Below are 21,322 nucleotides of genomic sequence, written 5' to 3' on the forward strand. Positions count from 1 at the left end.
GGCCTGAGTTCAGTGGGAACAGAGTTAGCAAGGTTTTTAGCAAAAACATGATAAAAGTCATTAGTAAAATTAGTCTGTTTCCTAATAGTTAGACAACAAATCTACCGTTGTCTCACTTTCACATTTTCCATTATGAAAATATTAATTAGTTCACTAAGAATTTCCTTGAAGCCAAGTAAGGGTATCTCAGAATCATTGAATTTTACATAAAAAAATATCCTGTAGCAGTGATCTCCCTTCACAAGAAGGTCACTCTACAGGAGTTGATTGGCAGATGTTTAAGATGCTACTTAAGATTTGTAGTGTGTGTGTGTGTGTGTGTGTGTGTGTGTGTGTGTGTGTGTGTGTATGTATGTGTGTATGTGTGTGTGAGAGTGAGTGTGTGTGTGTACATTTGCACATGTATATGGGGGTAGTCTAGAGGACAATCTAAGGTTTCATACTTCAGTCACTTTTGGGGGGCATACTCTGTTATAGGCTTTTAATGTGTCAAGGACCAATGAGTCCAAGGGATCCATCTGTACCTGTCCTGGGATTATAAGCATATACCACCACCATGGTCAGTTGTTATGTGGGTTCTATGGATAGAAGTCAAGTCCTCATGTTTAGAAGGCAAGCACTTCCCTGACTGAGCTATCTCCTTAGTCCTATGATGAGTAACTTACATGAATCTCTAACAATTTAACATTAAAATCATTTTAAAACACACAAGAATTGGTAAGGAGGTTTTAGCACTTTGGGCAAGTGCTACCCAAGTTTGTATGTGGAATATAGTTGGGATATACCTTGGCATATGTCATGCAATTGTTTTCTTCTTGGAAGCTTCTCAGGGAAAAGCATTAACATATAAGCAGTTTGCAGTATGTTTATGAAAAGATGAGTATCCCCACTCCTGGCAGTCTTAAGAGGGAAAGAACAGCCAGGTTGCCATTTTCACAACAAGGAAGGAAATGTACTCAGAGTGACACACAGAATTCCTCTGAATTGTTCAGGCAGACCCAGATGTACTTTCAATCATGGAATTTCTATTGATTTCTAACATTTTATTAATTCTACCACTGAGATGTCCTCTCCTCAGACACATGCTATCTATGTTGCTATTGAGCTATCTTTTACCCAGAGGTGCTGATGGGAGTTTCCACAACAAAAATAAATCTACTTTTTAATTTTCAAAAGGATATTTTCTTCAGCCAAATATAATCCATCCTCTTCAAGCTCTGACCCTACTGTCTTAACTATTTTTATACTATATTCTATCTTGACCAACTTTTTAACAAAAGTATAACATACAAACTAATCATAAACAAGCCATATTTTCAATGGTTTTAGTAAACAAAATATCACCTGGGTCTGTAAAACCTAAAGAAAGCCCCCAAGTTAATGAGAGACAGTAGTGAGAAGTTACCTCTGTTTCTAGGAATCTCCTCAGGGCTCGTTTCTTTTTGATGCTCTTCCTTCTGACATATACCGCAAATGTGAGAGCCATGATGACCACGATGAAGAGGCCGCCAATGACTCCGGCTGCAATCAATGGAGTTCTGCCAACCAGAATAAAAAATAAAAATAAAGTATGAAGAGAGAAAGACAGAGGGAGAGGAAAAGCAGCTGTATGAGGCATTTTCCACACTTCATGAATCTAGTCATTCCAAAGAAAAACAAATAAAAAGCCACCAGGGCTGTAATAAAGCTCTTTCCATTGTAAACTGCAGGTTTTGTTTTGTTTTGATTTTTTAAATAATAAACCATGCACATACAATTATTCTTTGGAGAAAAACAACTATAGCATGCCATTTGGTGAAAACAAGTCATGAAGCTAATTAAGGAGTGAGGAACACACACTAAGACAATGGAGTAGGAATATTAAAAATGACTTTTACTACTTTTCATAAGCAAATGAAAAATACAGTTTAATAAACTGTTGTGGAGCATAATTTTTATTTCAAGAGTACTACCTTAACAGTGGCACTATTGACCTTTTGGGCTGTTTACAAACATGTTGTAGAGGTTAATCCATTTTCAGTATTCAGTAGCATACCTGATCTCTCTCCCTAGATAGCAGCAGCATCTCCAGGCTTGGGCCACAGCACTACCCCTAGACGTTGCCAAAGATCTATCCACATCACTTCTGCTTGAGAACATCTTATCTAAAGTGAAAATGTGTATTCTGGAGAGATGTAAACCACCACATCTCTGGAATACAAGGGTATCAGTAATGAGTTGTTTATTACCAACAGTGCTTGGAAATCCTGATAAGGACAATGCTGATAGGAGAAAACACTGAGTCAGATGTTGGAGTGATGCTGACAAGGGCATATAAATTACAATTCAAAGTATGCCTACACACCACATGCTAATAAATTTTCTATAAAATAAATATTTCATCAAAACATATAAATGATGTCAAGAAGATATTAGAAAGATTTTCATTTTTAAGTGTTCTAATGTACTATAGAAAAGACAGAGTTTTGAAGTTGATCACTCATTACTGTTTCCTAATTTATTTTCCTTATGTAAACATTATCTATGAACTTTAGGTAGTCATAGTTTTTTCCCGTTTTAAATTTAAATTAGAAACAATCTTATTTTATATATCAACCCCAGTTCCCTCTCCCTCCCATTCTCCCATGCTTCTACCGGCCCCCATCCCATCCCTCTTCTGCTCCATAGAAAGGGTGAGGCCTTCTATGGGGGGTCATGGTTTTGAAGGGCATTAATTTCATATGGAATAGCAGATAACACAGACTGTAACATGATATTGCCTAATAAATATTTGACTATGAAGCCACTATTGATGGCAAACAAAATGATTTCCTTCATGTTCATGCCTTCTATAAAAAATCATTTTATATTAAATATCCCGACCTTCAAAGGGTTGTGCAAAAGAACCTAGTCTATATAACTACAATACCTAAAAGAATTTCTTATACTTGCAAAATAAGCTTTTACTCAAAGATAGACAAGAAATAATGATAGTGGATGATCATAAATCAGACTTTGAAATTTTAAAGCACTCATGGAAATAAAAATCTGTGTAACTATTTCCACAATGAAATCATGTGTTTTAAAGATTATGACTGCTGTACTGTCATATGAAACTGCAGAAAAATCTTAAAAACTCGTCCATCCTAAAGGTTTCTTCCAGATGGCTCAAACCACACTGAAATGTAGCTATAATTCAACTAGATTTTCCTAAATGGGACCTCCTAAAGATATAAAAGTCTTTGCTGAGAAAATTAAACTATAGCAGAGACACAAACTTATCATTGTGATGTGTTTTTATGTGTTTGTGACATTTTTAACACGTCAGTTAAATATATATTTTTAGGAAATACTTTGGAATTTTAAACCAAAGTGTATTTTTCTACTGACTGCTTCACATGCTGGTAAAAGCCGTTCATTATGAAAGACTTGTACTATGTCATTGTACATTTTAAAAATACAGGAATCATGTTTTGTTTGTTGACTGCATTTTAGGGAAGCTATCTCTGCATAGGACAAAAACAGTCCTCTTTCATCTTATTTCAGGAGAGAGTAGCTGTGAAGCCCTGCTAGTCCAAATGAAACATTCAGACTCAGTGGGATGTATTTTCTGTTTTTCTACATGTTGTTTACTTTTAATATTTTCACACAACAGTTATTTTCTTTGATAGGTGTCTTTTCACTGTTTTCTTCTTTCACCATCTGGCAAGAAAGGTAGAGGAACAAAAAAAAAACCTGAGAAATGAAGAATTTTTGTTTCTATGCTAAAAATCACCTAGAAATGTGTGGTTAGACATTGCACCGGGGCTGTCTCTAGAGAAAAATAACCATTAAACACAATCCTATTTACCCAAGTCTCAGCACTCTCAATCTGGATGGCTCTCAGTGATTTGTACATGAGCTTTAAAGGCATTAGTTTAACTAGGAGTTATGGCTGCACAATATTGGTTTTGTTTTTAAGACAAGATCTCACTATGTAGCCTAGGAACTGGCTTGGAACTTACGATTCCCCTGCCTTAGCTTCCTGAGTGCTGAGAATACAGCTCTGCACCACCATCCATGACTAATTTCCACTCTTTATGAGGTCTGTTCACAACAGGATGGGACTGGCTGAATCACATAGTTAAATTCCTATATATTTCTCCCAGATCTATTACTATTGCCACCAACCTGACTCTGAGAGATTTGTTCCCATGTGTTTGACGAATCTCTAAGTAGGCCACATAAGACTACTGAGATAAAAAGGGTCAAGCAGTAAGAGGGCTGCAATTATTCTACAATTCCTTATTCACCACTGTAGTTTTGATAGTGGGTTTGTTTTTGGATGCCCATTAAAAACTGACTGGCAATCTCAAATGTGTGAAAGAGTAATGCAGGTGACAGGTTCAAACTTGGACTAAAAGGAAACAATCAATGGCAGCTTCATTTATGCTGTGATTTGGAAATAATACAAGGAAATGCATGTTCATCCCACTACTATGAAGCTACCGTGAGAATTGTGAACCATAGACCAATTTTGTCAATTTGCTTTAAAGCCCATAGTTTGATTTTAATAATTTGATTTAGAAGTACAGAAATACTGAAGAGTATCTATTGTTTTAAATGCAATTACCTTATAGGAGGCTGTGTGTCCCAAAACCAGCTAATCATATTAAAATACACATTATTATCCAGTACTTATCTGAATCACATTACTTCTCTTATTGTATAAGATGTAAGAGGATATATTAACCTCTCCATATAAGCATCCATATGATTTTCTTCATTTATCTATTTCTTGAAAGGCATAAAGTCATAAAATATATAGTAAAGTCAGTATGACTTTTGACTAAAACGCAAGTGTTTGTATTTTGTCAGACTTCTTTTTAATATTCATAAATGGCTATCCTTCAAAAATAAAAGGTGATTGTGTTTTGTTTTGTTTTTTCTAATTAGTAAAACTATCAGGAGAAATCATGATAAATCCATGAGGTGTTTTTAAAAGTAAAACAAGCTTACTCCCCGATAAAAAGTTAATAAAATTTATAAAATAGGAATATTTTTTCTTCATTTAAAAAGGGCTCCAAGTTAGGATAAAACAAATAACCCACAGTATTATCATAGTCACTGAAGCTATAGTTTGCAATTGGTGGCAGGGAGTTCCACTTTTAGAAGCCTAACTAAATAATTTAGTTAACTAATTAATTGTTAAAGTAATTAATTGAAAAACAAGTCTTCAGAATGTGCTTTATCAGACTGGGACTTCTTTGCTGGTTATTTATAGGCATTGAATATGAAAAGAGAAAAGGCAGGGCCTGGGTCATGTTTAAGGAGATAACAACCATAGGACAGCCTGATAACCTCCACAATGTAAGTTACTTATATAGCAACATTTCCTTTCAATTTTTCCAATCTCAGATATAACACAACAGTGTAACTACTGTACGGTGTTAAGCTTTTCATTTCTGTGGGATTTTTCCCCTTTTCATGATTGTGGTAGAAAGTAGGTTTAAAGATGGACCAATCCACGCTCCAGTTAGGCTATCTACAACTAACTAGTTGTGTTTCAAGCTAGATTAAATACACAAGCATATCCATTCAATAACTAATAAAAGTATTCAGTTGGGAACTATCTGGTCTATTAATACATGCACAAGATCAGATAAATGCTGTGTATTTAATGTTAACATAAAATCAAATATATCTAAGATCAAATGAATACCCTTCCCCATTGTAGTAGTCAGTAGCTTCAATTTACACAAGTCAAAGTATACATGCTTATACCTTCCACTCACCAAAGTGCCCTTCTCCACACAGTATATCATACATAAAAATATGCATGTGTGCAATATATATATATATGTATATATGCCACCATATATATGTATCATGTGATCCTCTCTCTCTCTCATACACCCACACCCACACACCCAACCCCCACACACACACATACACACACACACCACTCATACACACACACACACACACACACACACACATAGAGCTAAGGCCAGGCCAGAGTATCAGCATTACTTCTACTAAGCATTTTAAGATTTTAGTTTTAGCTACATTTATGTATCTGTGAAATGTGAACATCATGATTTCAGGGACCACACAGGTCACAAAAGTGTGCCAAATGCCCTAGTATTATAGTGACAGGTGATTTTGTGTAGCCTGGTATGTTTTCTGGGAATCAAACTCTCCACTGGAAGAGTAGTGTAGACCACAGGGCCATGTTTCCAGCCCCTCTATCATGTTATATTTATAAACATTAGTGTCTCTATTAGATAAATATGGAAATTAAATGGACATACCTTATATTTACTCAGAAATGTTAACATTGGGTCTCATCTTGTGTCCTTCATGTAAACCTTGTAACAATTATAATAATATAGACAATGAAATGAAATAGAATTTGCAGCATGTAGCCTCATGGGTGTATTTTTGTTTCCTAAGTTGACTATGCTATAAGTAAATGATTTTGATAAAAACCTGCTTGTTGACCTTATTAAAACAAAATTCTAACAATGCATTTAAATTGCCAACTGAGTCAAAGAGTATAACTTTGGGTATAAGAACAGTTTCAGCAGTTTGTTATTTAGGTAAGCAGTTTAAATATGGTAAAAATTCTATTCAAATAAGAGGAATACTAGGTTTAACAGCCAGTAGATTCTCTTGTGTTTTCTAAGGCATGCGGTTCATTAATAAGTGTTCAATCACAAATAGTCAAATGAAACGAGATTGCAAAAGACTATCTTCCTGGTATGGACATAATTTGTTTCTGTGAGAGTAAGTCAAATGTTAATTTGATTTTAAGTACAAACTTTAAATTGAAAGAATTTTCATAATTACACATTTTCCATTTTAAATCCTAGCCTGTAAATATTGTGGAATATTCTTTTACTTGGCAAAGATATGTTACATTTGTTTACAATATGGAATATTATTTTTATAACTATGTGAAGGTGTGCTAAATTTGCTAGCGCTGCATTTGTTTAACTATGTAAAGATGTGTTGCATTTGTTTCACTTTGCTTGCCTAAGTCACCTTATCAGTCTATTAGAAAGCTTAACAGCCAATAGCTAGGCAGGAGAGGGATGGATGGGGTTGTTGGGCAGAGAAAATAAGTAGTAGGGAAAATCTATGCTCGGCAGAAGGAGAAGACGACGAAGGAGAAAGAGAGGGTCACCCCTGGAGCTAGAAGTCAGGCAGCCACCAGCCAGCCAGACACAAGAAGCAGGAAAGTAAGACAGAAAGAAAGAAAGAAACGTAATAAGCCCCAAGGCAAAACAGATAAAGAGAAACAGGTTAAGTTATATGAGCTAGCAAGAAATGAGCCTAAGCTAAGGCCACCTATTCATAACTAATGAGAACTCTCTGTGTCATGATTTGGGAGCTGGTTGGTGACCTAAAAGAAAGCCTGATAGATGTAAAATTTCTAATTAAAACTTTGTCTTTAAACACAATGCATGGTTATCCAACTGTGCAATGCATATACTATAAAACCCATATCAAGGGTAGAGACTATACTCAGAAAAGGGAACACGACTAAGATGGTAAGGTGTAAGTAGTATTGCATACTTAGGCATTTTGGATTCTTAAGTCCATTCATTTTACACCTCTCTTTCTCTTTCTCTCTTCCTTAATGTTGCAATTTAATGTTTTTATTTAAGATACAGTGACATCTTTCAGCTTTCTCCTCAATATAAAAATTTCACACTAGAGAAAACAAAATGCACAAAATATATTTAGTGCCTTTCATGGAAACTTTGATTTTATATTTAATAACAGCATACCACTCTAATTCTCCTCCATCTACAATTATCTATGTTACTATATGGTATGAGTTCTTTAAATCAGATATATTTCTGATTTAATATTTTCAGATAAAAAATTGTATATAGCAATATGTTTTGTGTCTTCATTTTAATTTCTCTCAGGATTGATGTTTTTTAACTTAAGAGAATACTTTATTTAGGAAAGATCTTGCGGGAGCTCATGGACTCTGGACCAACAGTTCTGCATGGAACTGACCTAGGCCTTCTGCATGTGTGTGACAATAATGTAGTTTGGTCTTTATGTAAGGCTTCTAATAGTGAAAGCAAGACCTCTCCCTGGCACTTAGCCAGCTTTTGGTAACCTGTTCCCCATGCTAGACTACCTGGCGGTGCCTTGATGTAACAGGAGGAGCTGGGTCCTGCCTCAGCTTGATGTGCTATGCTTAGTGCAAGCAAATGGGAGGGCTGTCTCTCTCTGAATGGAGAGGGAGGCGGAGAGGATGGGAAGGCAGTAGATGGGAAAGAGAAGGGAGGAGAGGAGGGAGGGGAACTGGTTGGTATGCAAAATAAATGAAATAAAGTTCTTTAAATGAAAAAAAGTAAAGATAAACACATTCAGGGTGATTGTTAACTCCAGTCACCCAATTACCTGGATGGGGAAGCACTTCGGGTATTAATGAGGTACACCTTTATGAGCGTCAAGGTGTTTCCGGAAAGGATTAACTGAGGGAAGAGGATCTTGATCTTCCTTAACTGTGGGTCACAGCATGCTCTGGCTGGGGTCCTGGACCCAACTGAAAGACAAAGGGAAGCCAGAACAACACTGGCATTTTCCTTTCTCTGCTTCTTTGTCAATCTAGTAGTGAGACATTGTGCCTTTTCCACCATACGACGAATCCTTCCAAACTAAGAACTGAATTAAATCCTTCCTTGCTTAAAGCCCCTTTTGTGAGGAAACAGGTTACAGCAAAATGAGGGAAGTATATAATACCACAGAGTGCTACTGTATCAGCACATCGTTTAGTCTTTACTACAGTAGTTCATGTTTGAAACAAGAGACCTTGAAACACTAGAAAGGAAGCAATGTTATCCCAAGAGACACTTTAAGGGTGACTGCCTAGGGCAAGGAGAGCTATGGTAAGACAGTATTTGTTCTTCTCTCTCAAATTATGCTGATTCTGACCTAGAATTCCACCTGCTCTATAAAAATGACACATTTTTCTTTTGGAGCAAATGAAAATGATCTGGGTCAGACTACACAAGGCTGACTTCAGTTGACAGCGACAGTTTGTACTTGATATGATGTCGGTTTTACAGCATGGCTCTGTCCTTTGATTACTAATCATGATTTCTTGATTTAAAATATGAAGTACTTAAGCAAAAGCCTTATCTCCCTCTTACTATGCAAGTCTGAATGTTTTATGACTTGTCTTCACACTGTTGAAGTAGTTTTCATTTTTTTCAGTATGTAAATGTTCTATTTCATCCAGTAGTCATATCACAAAAGTGTTTTAGAAATGACTTTACTATTGAGCCTATATGTCATATAATGTTCTTCCCCTTCTAAGATTCAGTTTCTGGGAAAATTTTCTAATAGCTTCATGATAGTTACATACTATCCTTTCTCTGATAGGCAGTATTTATATCTACCTATGTGGGTTGTTTTTCTTTCTCAAACTGTTTAAGAAAGAATATAGTTATGTATGTTTGGCTTTGAAACAAATATTCTCATGGTTAAGGACAATACCATGAGATTATATGACCAATGTAAATATTTTTATGTATCAATTTCTACAATATTAAAAAGCTACCTAGACAAGAAAGTAGATTTGATTAGCAATCAGGTCATTATTTCATACTTCGACTTATTTTATCACTGTTTAAACCTATCAAACATACCATAAATATCAACATTAGTAGAGTATCTATAATTTTATATTGTATTACCTAGGTAACATCTATATATGAATGGTTATGGGTAAAAATGCAGATATTATTTACATTTAATTGTAAAACACATTAAGTATTCGGTTTTATTGTTTCCTATTACCCACTCACCACATGGACAAGATAATCTGAAGAAATATGACAAATTAGGAAAAACTGCATCTACAGTCCTTTGCAACCTTAGTCACATTACATGTTAATATTGCTCACAATGCTACAGAATTTTGTAGTTCTCCAACAGAGCTACAGTAAAACACACAACCTTGGCTTTGTGAAGGAATGGGGGAAAAAGACTTGCCATTATAGGTCTCTTTCTTTGTTTTCATCTTTACAATTTTTTCCTTTATCTCAACATCAGCATTTCTTCCATATGTTATAATTTAAGTCATACTGAGAGATTATATTCTGGAGATAAACTGTCTATACCTTAAGGTATCAAATTAAAGCAGAATAAAGAAAGTACATACTCGACAATGAAGAGAGACTAGAAGAACCAAAGATGACTGAACTCTCAAGCTGAAATCCTTCGCTGGTATCATCATTCACTGACATGCAGAAATCAGCAACAGTGCAGAGTTCTTTTAAACCTATACATCTGAGGCTCCAGGTGCTATATAAATCTACTTACCACTTTTTCTAATTGCAAAGTTTTGTGTATACTTTTTAACTTTTAATTAATTGCTTTTGGATTCATGGTTCCACTGGAGCCATAGGCACCCTAGAATTTGCTATGTAGATCTGGCAGTTTTGTAAGTGACAAAGGTGGTTCTGACTCTGATTTTGCCTCCCAAATGCTGGGATAATAGGCATGTGCCACTATGGCTGCTTCCTATACATATCTTTTGAGTTCAAGACCTCAACTTGTGTTAATTTTATTGGTCACCTCCCTTCTTAAAGACAATTAAACATAATTTCAATCCAGATATAGGTGTTCTGTTGTTCCTCCAAGGATATCCTTACTAATTTTGACACAGTAAGGCCATCCATGTTTGGGTGAATTTAGTTTAATATTAGCAATAACTGAGAAAGTAAAATATTGGAATTTTGACAAGTGGTCACTCCAATTTTCACAATAATTTAGCAAATGCTATAGGAACAATCTTAGGTGCCTGGTAGGAACACATCAATGACTGATTTCCATTTAATTGCCAACTCTACAACCAAATACATTTTTGGCTACCATAGTTACAAGTGTTCTCTTGTATTTATATATATTTATATATTCCCACATCAAACGTATTAGATGTTTATAATTCATTATTTAATTTCCTCCAATTTCTATATCATTTCTGAGTTTCATGAGGGTAGGGAACCGTCATTTTTCTTTTTTGATGAGGAAACTCCATTCCTCTTAGTGACACCAATTAGGACAGTTGACAGAAGTTATTACTAAATGAATCAAAGGTATAGTCTATCTGATACTATATTTATGGAAATTCAATTCTTCCCTCAGTTTGACTGAAGTATTTAGAACAATTGTGGAAATGGGAAACTTGTTTTACATTTTCTTTGAACTAGTATGACTTTATGTGTTCCTTTACTTCCATCCTGTTCATCCTTGAGCCAATTCTGATCCCAATTTTAGGTAGTAATTCTAACATCTCTGCTCCAGTAGAGGCTACAGGTGCATCTCCAATCTCAAATCTAGCAGTCATTCCCCTAAACAAGTCCTTTCAATCTGGCAGCAGCTTTTCATGTATGTGGTCCCTTCTCTCTCTCAAAACAGCCTTGAGCTCCATTACATCCCTACTTTAGATGCTCCTCTGTTTCCTTAGCCATTTCCATACATTTTGGAATCTCCTTTCTAAGTATTTACTCTCCAAGTGTAGAAAGGCATCAGAACTCAATCATTACATTGCTTCTCTTCTCTGCCTGAGCTCCCTAGATTGGATTTGCTTTGCTTACAATGATAAGTATGCATATTCTTAGCTCAAAAAAATTTTGCAAATTCATCATAAGTGATGGAATTGTGTCATAAACAGTTTTCTATTTCCTGTAAGTATAGTTTTTTTTAAAAAAATAAAAGTCACTAAATTAGGAACTGCATGTCTCAGAGGCTACAAGCACTTGTTGCTCTTGTGAAGGACTAGAAATGTGGTGGCCAACATCAACATTCCACATCAATTTGCAGCCACCTGTGACTGCAGTTCCAGGGCATTTGATGCCCTGTTCTAGCCTCCATGGGGACCAGACATTTTTATGGTACACAGATATTTACACAGGTAAACATTCATACATATAAAATAAAAATTAAAAATTCAAAGTCCTAATTAAGTAATCATTACATCAATAAACTACTGAATTCATTCTTTGATAGATATTTAGAAACTTTTTATTCAGATTAATCCACAAACACTCATAGGCCCTGCAAATTTGAGAATTTCCTATATTTTTATTTAGTAGATATAGCATATCTGTAATATGAGGAAAAGAGTAGAGTATTTTAATGGACTGCTTTTCTAAACCGAGTCTGATATAGTTTCCAGTATGTTGTTATTTCTGATTTACTGGTAATTAAAGTATATTCTTCAAGAAGTTTTGAAATTAATTACCAGATTATTTTGTTTGATTATAATTTGCTGTATTCCCCCCTCCTACCCAGCCACATAGTGCCAATGTCATTATTGATCCACAGTATTTCCTTGTCATATGTTGACCAGCACTTTTCACATCAGACAGATAACTCATACGTCACTGTATTTTTGCTATGAATCTATACAACAAGTCACCAGCCACTGAAATAAAAGCAAATGGGGAAGCAGGGCAGGGGGATCATGGAGCATTCACTTCTGTCTTGGATGTTGAACTTAGACTGGACTGGCCATCCTACCTCCATACAGAAAGATCAAGAACGTATCAGAGGTCATATTCCTGTTTCTACAGAAAATAGAACCCTGGCTACAGCTAGCCATGTCTAAGCTGCTCTGAGAAAGACTAATACAAAAATACTAATAGAAGTTTCATGCATCAGATTTTCTTTAACTTGCAGACAAACAAGATTTTAAATAAAACAGGAATTACATACAGATGTTCAACTTGTCTTTTTCTGCACTGAAAATACTACACCTGTCATCTTGGGCCATTGAAATAAAAAAATGAAACCAAGGTACTTCTCTTTCCAACTAATACAGAAAAGCTTATTTCTTGTTTTTCTGTTTTACTTTCCAGCCTCTCTTGGTCATTGACCTAGGCATTATCTGTATCTTCCTTTACTCAACATTTATAGAAAGGAGATGAAAGGTCAAGAAATCCATATGCTTTTATAACAAACAATAAACAGAACTTAGAAAGATGTGTGCAGCTGAAATGTAAAATTCATCAGGTCAATATCCACTTCAAATGATAATTACATTAAAAAATGTAAAATATTTTCTTGTCAAGCACAAATCAAGAAAATGTACTTGGGCTTTCAAGAAAGAAAATTTGAAGAAAGCAGAGCTATTTGTAAAGTATTCAACTTGGCAAACTAAGAATATCCAGTTATTTCTATTTTGTGGGCCCACAGTAGATTGGAAGTAACTCAAGGGGGAAATGAGAGGGTATGGATATCTCTGTCTCCTCTATTTAGAAACCTCCCACAGAGGACTTGGAGCAGACACAAATAAACCCTTTTTCACAAATTCTTTTGGTCATTGTACCTCACTTTAAATAATGTTTTCACTATAGAATAGATTACTCTTTATATTTTTAGGGGAGGTTTATTATGACTTGCTTCACAAGACACATCTTAAGGCATTTAATAATAATGTCGAGGAATATAACCCCCTCTTAAACTTATATAAACATCCACCCACTAATTAGAACACATTTCTAATTAAGGGGAAGCATTTTTTTTCCAAAAAAATGAATGCCTAGAAGATGCTGTTATACCACAGATGCTCTGAATGCAGATTCAGAGCCTGCAGATAATGTAAAAGAAAAAAAGTCAAACCTAAACTAATTCAAACAGCATTGAAATAATATAATATCAAGACAACTTTACACTTTGCCTGAAACCATTTCATTTACATGCAAAAGAAATCATTACTATGAAAGAAAACTCGAAATCTACATGAACCATCCTCTTCCCAGCTAGAATATTAATTTTTCAATCTGTTCTTTCTCCATTATTTTTCTATTATTGAAATTATGTGTTCCATTAACATTCAGCTCTGCATCTGTATGGATGGCTTGTGGGCATCCAGAAGAGGATGTTTAAAATCTTTGCTTAGTAAATGGTCATTAAGGAAATAGTCGAAATATAATATGGAGTAAAGTTAGTGTTTCCTTTTAAATTTCATAAGTGATCTACATCTCCATGCCATCTTCTCTGCCTCCTGATTTTTAAAAAGACTGTATGACTTTATGCTTCCATCTGGAACATTTTCTGTGCTGGTAGATCATCTGTACTTACCATGCCATTTGAGACTAGGTATAATTTTAGTCTTTTAAAGAAAATAGAAGAGACTATAGCTCTATAATAGAGCTTGAAGTCAGGGATGGTGATGCCCCTGGAAGTTCCTTTATTGTACAGGGTTGTTTTGGCTATCCTGGGTCTTTTGTTTTTCCATATAAAGTTGAGAATTATTCTTTCAATGTCTGTGAAGAATTGTGCTGGGATTTTGATGGTGATTGCATTGAATCTGTAGATTGCTTTTGACAAGATTGTCATTTTTACTATGTTGATCTTAGAACATAGGAGATCCTTCCATTTTCTGGTCTCTTCTTTAATTTCTTTCTTTAAAGACTCAAATTTCTTATGATATAGGTCTTTCACTTTTTTTGGTTAGTGCTATCCCAAGGTATTTTATGTTGTTTGTGGCAATTGTAAAGGGTGTTGTTTTTCTGATTTCTTTCTCAGTGCATTTGTCATATGTATATGGTAGGGCTACTGTTTTTTGTTGTTGTTGTTGTTAATCTTGTATCTTGCCACTTTGCTGAATGTGTTTATCAGTTGTTGGAGTTCCCTGGTAGAGTTTTTCAAGTTGCTTATGTAAACTATCATATCATCTGCAAATAGCGAAAGTTTGACTTCTTCCTTTCCAGTTTGTATCCCCTTGATCTCCTTTTGTTGTAAAAATGTTAACTAATGTTAACAAATGACAGCACAATAATTTAAAAGGAGAGAAGAAGAGATCTACAGAGAGAAAGAGAGAAGGGATACATGGAAAGAGGGAGAGAGGTAGGGATGAAGAGAATGAGACAGAGACAAAGAGACACAGAGAAAGAGACAGAGAGACACACAGAGAGACACAGAGACAGAGACACAGAAAAACACACAGAAAGGAGAGAGACAAAGAAAGAGAAAGAAACACAGAGGCAGAATGGTTGCCCTCCCAAGAAATCCAGACAATATTTTATAAAAAAGGATCAGGTTTTGTTATTACTCTGTCATTAATTTTTGTTTTTCCTGTTATTTCAAATAAGAATGAGTCATTTTGCCAATTGTTGAAATAGGAAAGGTAACAATCCCTTGAAGTATACTTCTCCATCTAGGATAACTAAAATCAAATAATAGATCAACATATTTTGATTTGAAAAGAAGGCAAATCAAGGCCTCTTCTTTTCATCAATGCTTCTCTTTAACATGTTTAACACCACAAATGAAATTAACACTGTTTTAAAGTAAATTTCTAAGTAATAAAGTCTTGGAAGCTTTTGTAAAAATTTTATAGCCATGTCTTTTTATGAATCAAAGAAAAGCACATAATTTGCAGTGAGAATGTTGGCAGCCAACGTAATTTCTGCAATTCTAATGTGTTTTCTATATTTTTTTACTAATGATTACTAACTTGAATAATAAAATAAGATGATGCCATGGATCTTATATGGCCAAATATATCTTATATGTTATCAGGTGTGTGTGTGTGTGTGTGTGTGTGTGTGTGTGTGTGTGCACATGTACATATTTCTTATGTTTCATTTCATTTCGGGTGGAAGAATAATAGGAGCAGATATCCTTCAGTTATGGATTAGTGGTTCAGTGATCCTAAGGAATGCTGTCTGGATAACTATTGATCTGGAAGTTTAACAATAATGTGCTATTACATGAGTAAATTAAGGATCTTAATTTATAAATTATACCCCAAATCTGTAAGCTATTTACTGCTGTACTTGCCTTTTAGTATATGGTTAAAGTTTGGAAGGATTTATATCCTAAGTGGATACTGGCATACCAACTTAATGGACTGAGCATTACTCCTAGAATTTTCCATTACACCAAAGAGAAGCTACTACTTCAAAGCACAAAGATAAACACATGACTGTGCATCTTTATCATCATGAAAGTGAAGTCCACCTTTATTTGCTTCATTTTATAGGAGAGATATATAGAAAACTTGCTAAAACAAGCTAACTATTGTTAGAATATAAACTTAATTATGGCAGTGCAATCAAAAGCCCAGTAGATTTTATTTATGAGGGAATTTGCATTATAATTCATCATACATGAGGATTTTTTTTAAAAAAAATAGGAAACGTCCTTTGCAATTTACTGATTTTCTAATATTCTGTACTTGCATAGTCATACAATTGCTGATTTTCAGGTGGCAGTGCAATTTGGAATAATTGTTATATATCAGCAATTGCAATTAACGTGACAGGTATTGAAGTCTGCTAATTCCTCTGAACACATACAGGGTGCTGCTAGATACTGATTATATATTTAAGAGCCTTCTAATTTAATGAGTTCAGAGTCAGTGATAGTGCAAGCTGTTATTTTCCTTGAAAAAATAAAATAGATGACCTTCAAGTTGGGTTCATGCAGAGAAACACATTTCAAATTGTTGATAATTTGTAAATTAATGCCAGAATGATTTAAATACAAAAACAAGCACAGTTTATATTTGAATTTAATTTTCCAGATAGCCCCTTCCTCCCTTCACATGCAGGGTGTATACCTATACACCCCCTCAAAAACACCCTCATGCCTTTCTGGTGAGATGGTTGCAGTTATAACACCAGGAAGAATATGAAGCATTAAATAAAACCCCAAGGCTTTGTCTACAAAATCTCCATGCCTGTCTGCACCCTCTCTTCTATTTATTTTCTTCTGAAGGAAGAGTGACAAGGGCATCTTTTCATCTCTAAAGCTAATGCTTTCACATTTGCTTAGCCTCTTAATTCCCGCAGCTTTTCCCATAGATGTTCACTAAGCACAACATCCATTCTGTTTTACATTGCAAAACTTTTGTTTTCAAAGGTACATTTAAAATTCACGTATCTTTAGATGTCTTTTTCCTAGTAATTTTCTCTCTGTCGTCATTTCTCTATGTCTTTCCCTTCACACTCAAATTTCTCAGAAGACATAAACAACTGGTTCTTTTTATTTATATATTTCTTATTCACTTCCATTCCATGTCTACATATGGGAAAATGCTGTATCATTTTATTACATTTTTCCACTTAACATCTCTTGAAGGTGTCAATGTCACTATAGATTCAACATTTAAACTAAGCTCAGAAACATCATGTTAGCACTCCCAAGTGTGCAGCATCTTAGTGAAAACTACTCCATCCACTCAGAAACCCATAATTCTTTAACTTTTTTTCCTTTTAATTCTTTCAAATACTGTTGACAGTTAAATATGCAATAAGTTTGATGTTATAAATTTTGGTTGAATCTCCTCATTTCTCTTCACCCATCTACATTCCAAGCTTGCCAGGCCTATACTTACTCATTTGCAATGTACCTATCTACCTAGACTGCTAACATCAACTGATTAGATTGTCAGTATCAGTGCTCTTTTTTGAATGCTGGTTTTATGTGCTCCTCTTTCAGTCTAGCACATATTCTGCTTTCACGTTTTCATCTATTAACACTATTATGTTTTTATTTGATATCTTTCTCCCTTACTTGCCAACCCTGCTCCCATTCTCAATTTCCAATGACCCTTCATTCTAAATCATATCATCATTTATTATCTATTGTATTCCATGACCCCTATTGCCTTGCTTATGTATTCATTTTGCAAACATTGCTAACCCAAATTTCCCAGGTCTCTAGTTAAGTAATTATAACCTGGCTGAATAAAACATATTACTTACCAGAGTCATTTTTATTTGTGAGTAAACCTCTCAAATAACTTACCAATGCACAATAGTGCAGTTTTGCTTTTCATGTAGCTTGTCTTTCTGGATAAGTCCAATGCATTTTTCTCCGAATTTATGTAACTATTATATTCCATCCTGCTCTAACGTGTTAAACTTAGTTTATAATTCATTTAAAATGAAGTTATGAATTAATCCATTTTCTCTTCATCAAGTCCATCATTATCTCTTGTTTGTGAATTTCTTCAAGTTGAAGTTAACGAATGTTCCCTAATCTCTGCAGCCAAATACTCTACTTTAAAGCGAGCATTGCTCTCATCAGCTGCCTAAGATTTCGACTGAGGTTGTTCTTTATCTCTTAAAATAAAAAGTTCCCTTCATCCTAATAATTCCTATCAATCTTCATATGCATTATCATGTTCACCAATTTAAACATACACATACACACCCAGACACTAGTACACACACACACACGCACGCACGCACGCACGCACACCACACTCTATCTCTTGTATCTCTCTCTTGTGTCGCATACAACAAGTATGTTCAGTAGCTTTTGCAATACAAGCAATCTCAGTTTGTTTCTTCTCTCCTGAACATGTTTTAATTTTAACTCTATCTTTAATTTCAGATAATTTCAAATAGGATGATCAATATCTGTTTCTAAGTCACTAAATTTTGCCTCACTCTCCATCCTAAGTATATTCTTTATTCTCTGATTCCAGGGCTTCATCCTTCCATGTTTTCTTCCTCAGTTAACCCCATTTTCTCATCTCCTTTGCTATACTATATTTTTTCATTTACTCGTTAAATGATCCAAAAGTGTAAGGCTAACTTTCTGTATGTGAAATGTCATCGAATGTTATTGATTTTAATACAATTACTAATTTATAGCATCCAATGAGCTCCAGATCATTGTAGATAATAATAAGATAATACTGAGATTATGAGACAATAAACAAACTTAGAAGGCTACAAAAGACCCATTCACCCTCTCCAAAAAATAGCCCTTATGTGAGAAGCTATTTAATGGAGAAGTCTGGTTTTTGGATTCAGACATCTGAACTTGAATCCTTATGCTACTACCTACTAGCCAGGTGAAATTGTGAAAATTGCTTTTCTTATCCTGTTTCCTCATTTATAGAATAATAGTGGTAGTAGTGATAATTATTGTTATATATATACTCTGAAAGTTAATGGTATTTTATTACACCTTAGACATGTTTTGGGAATGATTTTACAATATGAAGGCAAGGTCTGTGTTAAATACCAAAAAGCTTTTGAAACAAAAGAAGTAGTACAATTTTGGTAGAAAACATTTTTCCTATTGGTTCTTTTTCCCCTCATGTCTAATTTACTTTGTGATTTGGACCTAGGGTTTCAAGTCTAATATTTTGTATCCAGAAGATGCAACTTTGAAAAATTTTGGATTGTTCATTGAAATAAAAATATTTATTTACCCAGCAAGTAAACTTCATTTGGTAAAAGGTTTCTATCATTGTACTCTGCTAAAATTACCTATAATTATTCTATAAGTAACTCCGGCATATGGAATGCAATATTCTGAGCAGCAGAACAGAATGCCATAAAAATCAAAATGACTACAAGCACTCAGACTCTTGAGGAGGTGGGGTTCCCTTTCCTTACACTCATTCTTTAGTGCCGAGATACCGTGAAATTAAACCACTTCGCATTTGGAGTATGCATAGTAGCTGAAAATAAAATGACTGTGTGAGAATTTCATTGGTAAATCAACCTGTTCCCTGTTAATTAGCTCCTGCTTACATACATAATATGCAAAAATAATTGTATGTTTATAAAGGAATGATTAGTTAGGGAATGTGCTGAGTTAATAAGAAAGAAAGGCATGAGGAGAACAATTTACTCTAATATCTACACATCATTTTATGTAACCACATCACAGAGGGGTTCCCAGTTAATTAGATTCTTTTAGTTAAATAGGAAATATGAGAAAAGATATTTTCTTAGGATTTAATACAATGTATGTCTAAGTTATATGAGAGAATAATTCTGACTCCTTTATTACCATGAAGCAGGCATAAAAACAGAAACTCTGACCTATAAGTAAGAAATATTTCTATTTAATTATTGGTTATGGGATACCAAAATTGAATAAAAGTTCATTATCAATATTCAGAATAAAGTAAAACTTTATGAAGATATATACAGTGCAATTCTAACTATGAGTAATTTTCTATTTTAAAAGTAGATAAACTGAGGCTTATAAATGGGGACCCAAGATATCATTTGTTAGTCTCCTTGTAAAATTTTACAAAAGTTTGGATCACAGACAAATATATAGGATGTGTAAGGGATCCATGGGAACAGATGTTTTCTTTTGGATGTGTTTGACTCATCCCATATGTAACCTATTGCAGTTGATGAAGTGATCAGCCTCTGGGAAAAAGCTTCTCCTCCATTGTTCTTATTGTGGGCAAAATCATTATCTAGACCAAGTCTATATTTTGCCTTCATGAAATTGGTCTAGAGCAGTACACTTCAACACACACACAAACACACACACACAAACATATTTTTTATTGACACGTTATGCCCAAAATTAATATTTTAACATGGCTTAATTATTAATGACATTTTCATGATCCATTGTTCATAAAATTTGCTTACTATTAGGGTGCATTAAGGACAGCAGAGCTTCTCTATTTATTTTAATTACTTTCGAAGGACTCATTGAGCACTCATGACAACAGGCTACTCTGTGGAACCATGCAGGTCACCAACAATCATAATGAAGCTTGCAAGTCTGATAACCTAATGAAAAGATTAGAAACTTAACCTGAGGGCTCTTTAGTCAGAAGTGTAGACACTGGTCACTGAAGGACTAGTCAGCACCTGTAGCCAGGATGGAGAGATTCATCCAACCTGTAGAGTATTTGTGGACAGAGGCAACTTCAGTTCTAGGAACTGTCACAAGATCTCTGGAGGAAATAAAGTTTAATTTATGACCATAGATATAGGACATCAGTAGAGATAGAATATGATGTCCAGGACTGCAGACTCTGTCACAATATATACATTTTGCTATTTGTGCAACCAAATACTAGCACATGTGAAAGAAACTTACTGATGAAATATCGCTTTGACATCCCTCCACATATGGCGACAATGTGTGTGGGATTGACCTAAGCACACGGGTATTGGAATCTGAGTTCACAAACAAACAAAAACCGAGAGAAGGGTCCATGAAATGGAATTCCACGCAACAAAGCCTAGCACAACCTTTACTGTACTGGTTTGGAAAATTAGCTTTCGCTCTAGCTGTGAACATTTTTAGTAAATCTGAAGTGGTGATGTCCCATAATAATTCATTTGGATTTGGAAAAATATATCTCAGAAATATCTTAGACATTTTATCTCCAAGAAAATAGATTTATAATTCCTTCAAAGAACTCAGGTCTAAAAGAAACTAAGTGGGCTTGGAAGGAAACTGCAAGTTCTCACTGAGAACACAGATGTTGTCAGCCTGGTAAACATCCTGGTATCAGAACTGCCCAGGACATGCTCACCGTTTTCCGTATAGAATTTTACATTAAACTGCTGAGCTGTAGTAATATACCCAGGAACAGGAG

At 34.7% G+C, this 21,322-nt stretch overlaps 1 protein-coding gene across 1 annotated transcript in view; it reads right to left on the bottom strand.

Moving 5' to 3' along the window:
• LOC100760475 (receptor tyrosine-protein kinase erbB-4) overlaps positions 1 to 21,322 on the bottom strand; it is a 658,968-nt gene that overhangs the window by 220,261 nt on the left and 417,385 nt on the right. The window contains exon 17 of the mRNA XM_035438839.1: positions 1,406 to 1,538. Coding sequence (XP_035294730.1) covers positions 1,406 to 1,538 — 133 coding nt within the window. The remainder of the gene's footprint in view (positions 1 to 1,405; positions 1,539 to 21,322) is intronic.

This window comes from Cricetulus griseus, chromosome 2 (assembly GCF_003668045.3).
Source record: "Cricetulus griseus strain 17A/GY chromosome 2, alternate assembly CriGri-PICRH-1.0, whole genome shotgun sequence".
In the NCBI taxonomy this organism is placed as follows: Eukaryota; Metazoa; Chordata; class Mammalia; order Rodentia; family Cricetidae; genus Cricetulus; species Cricetulus griseus.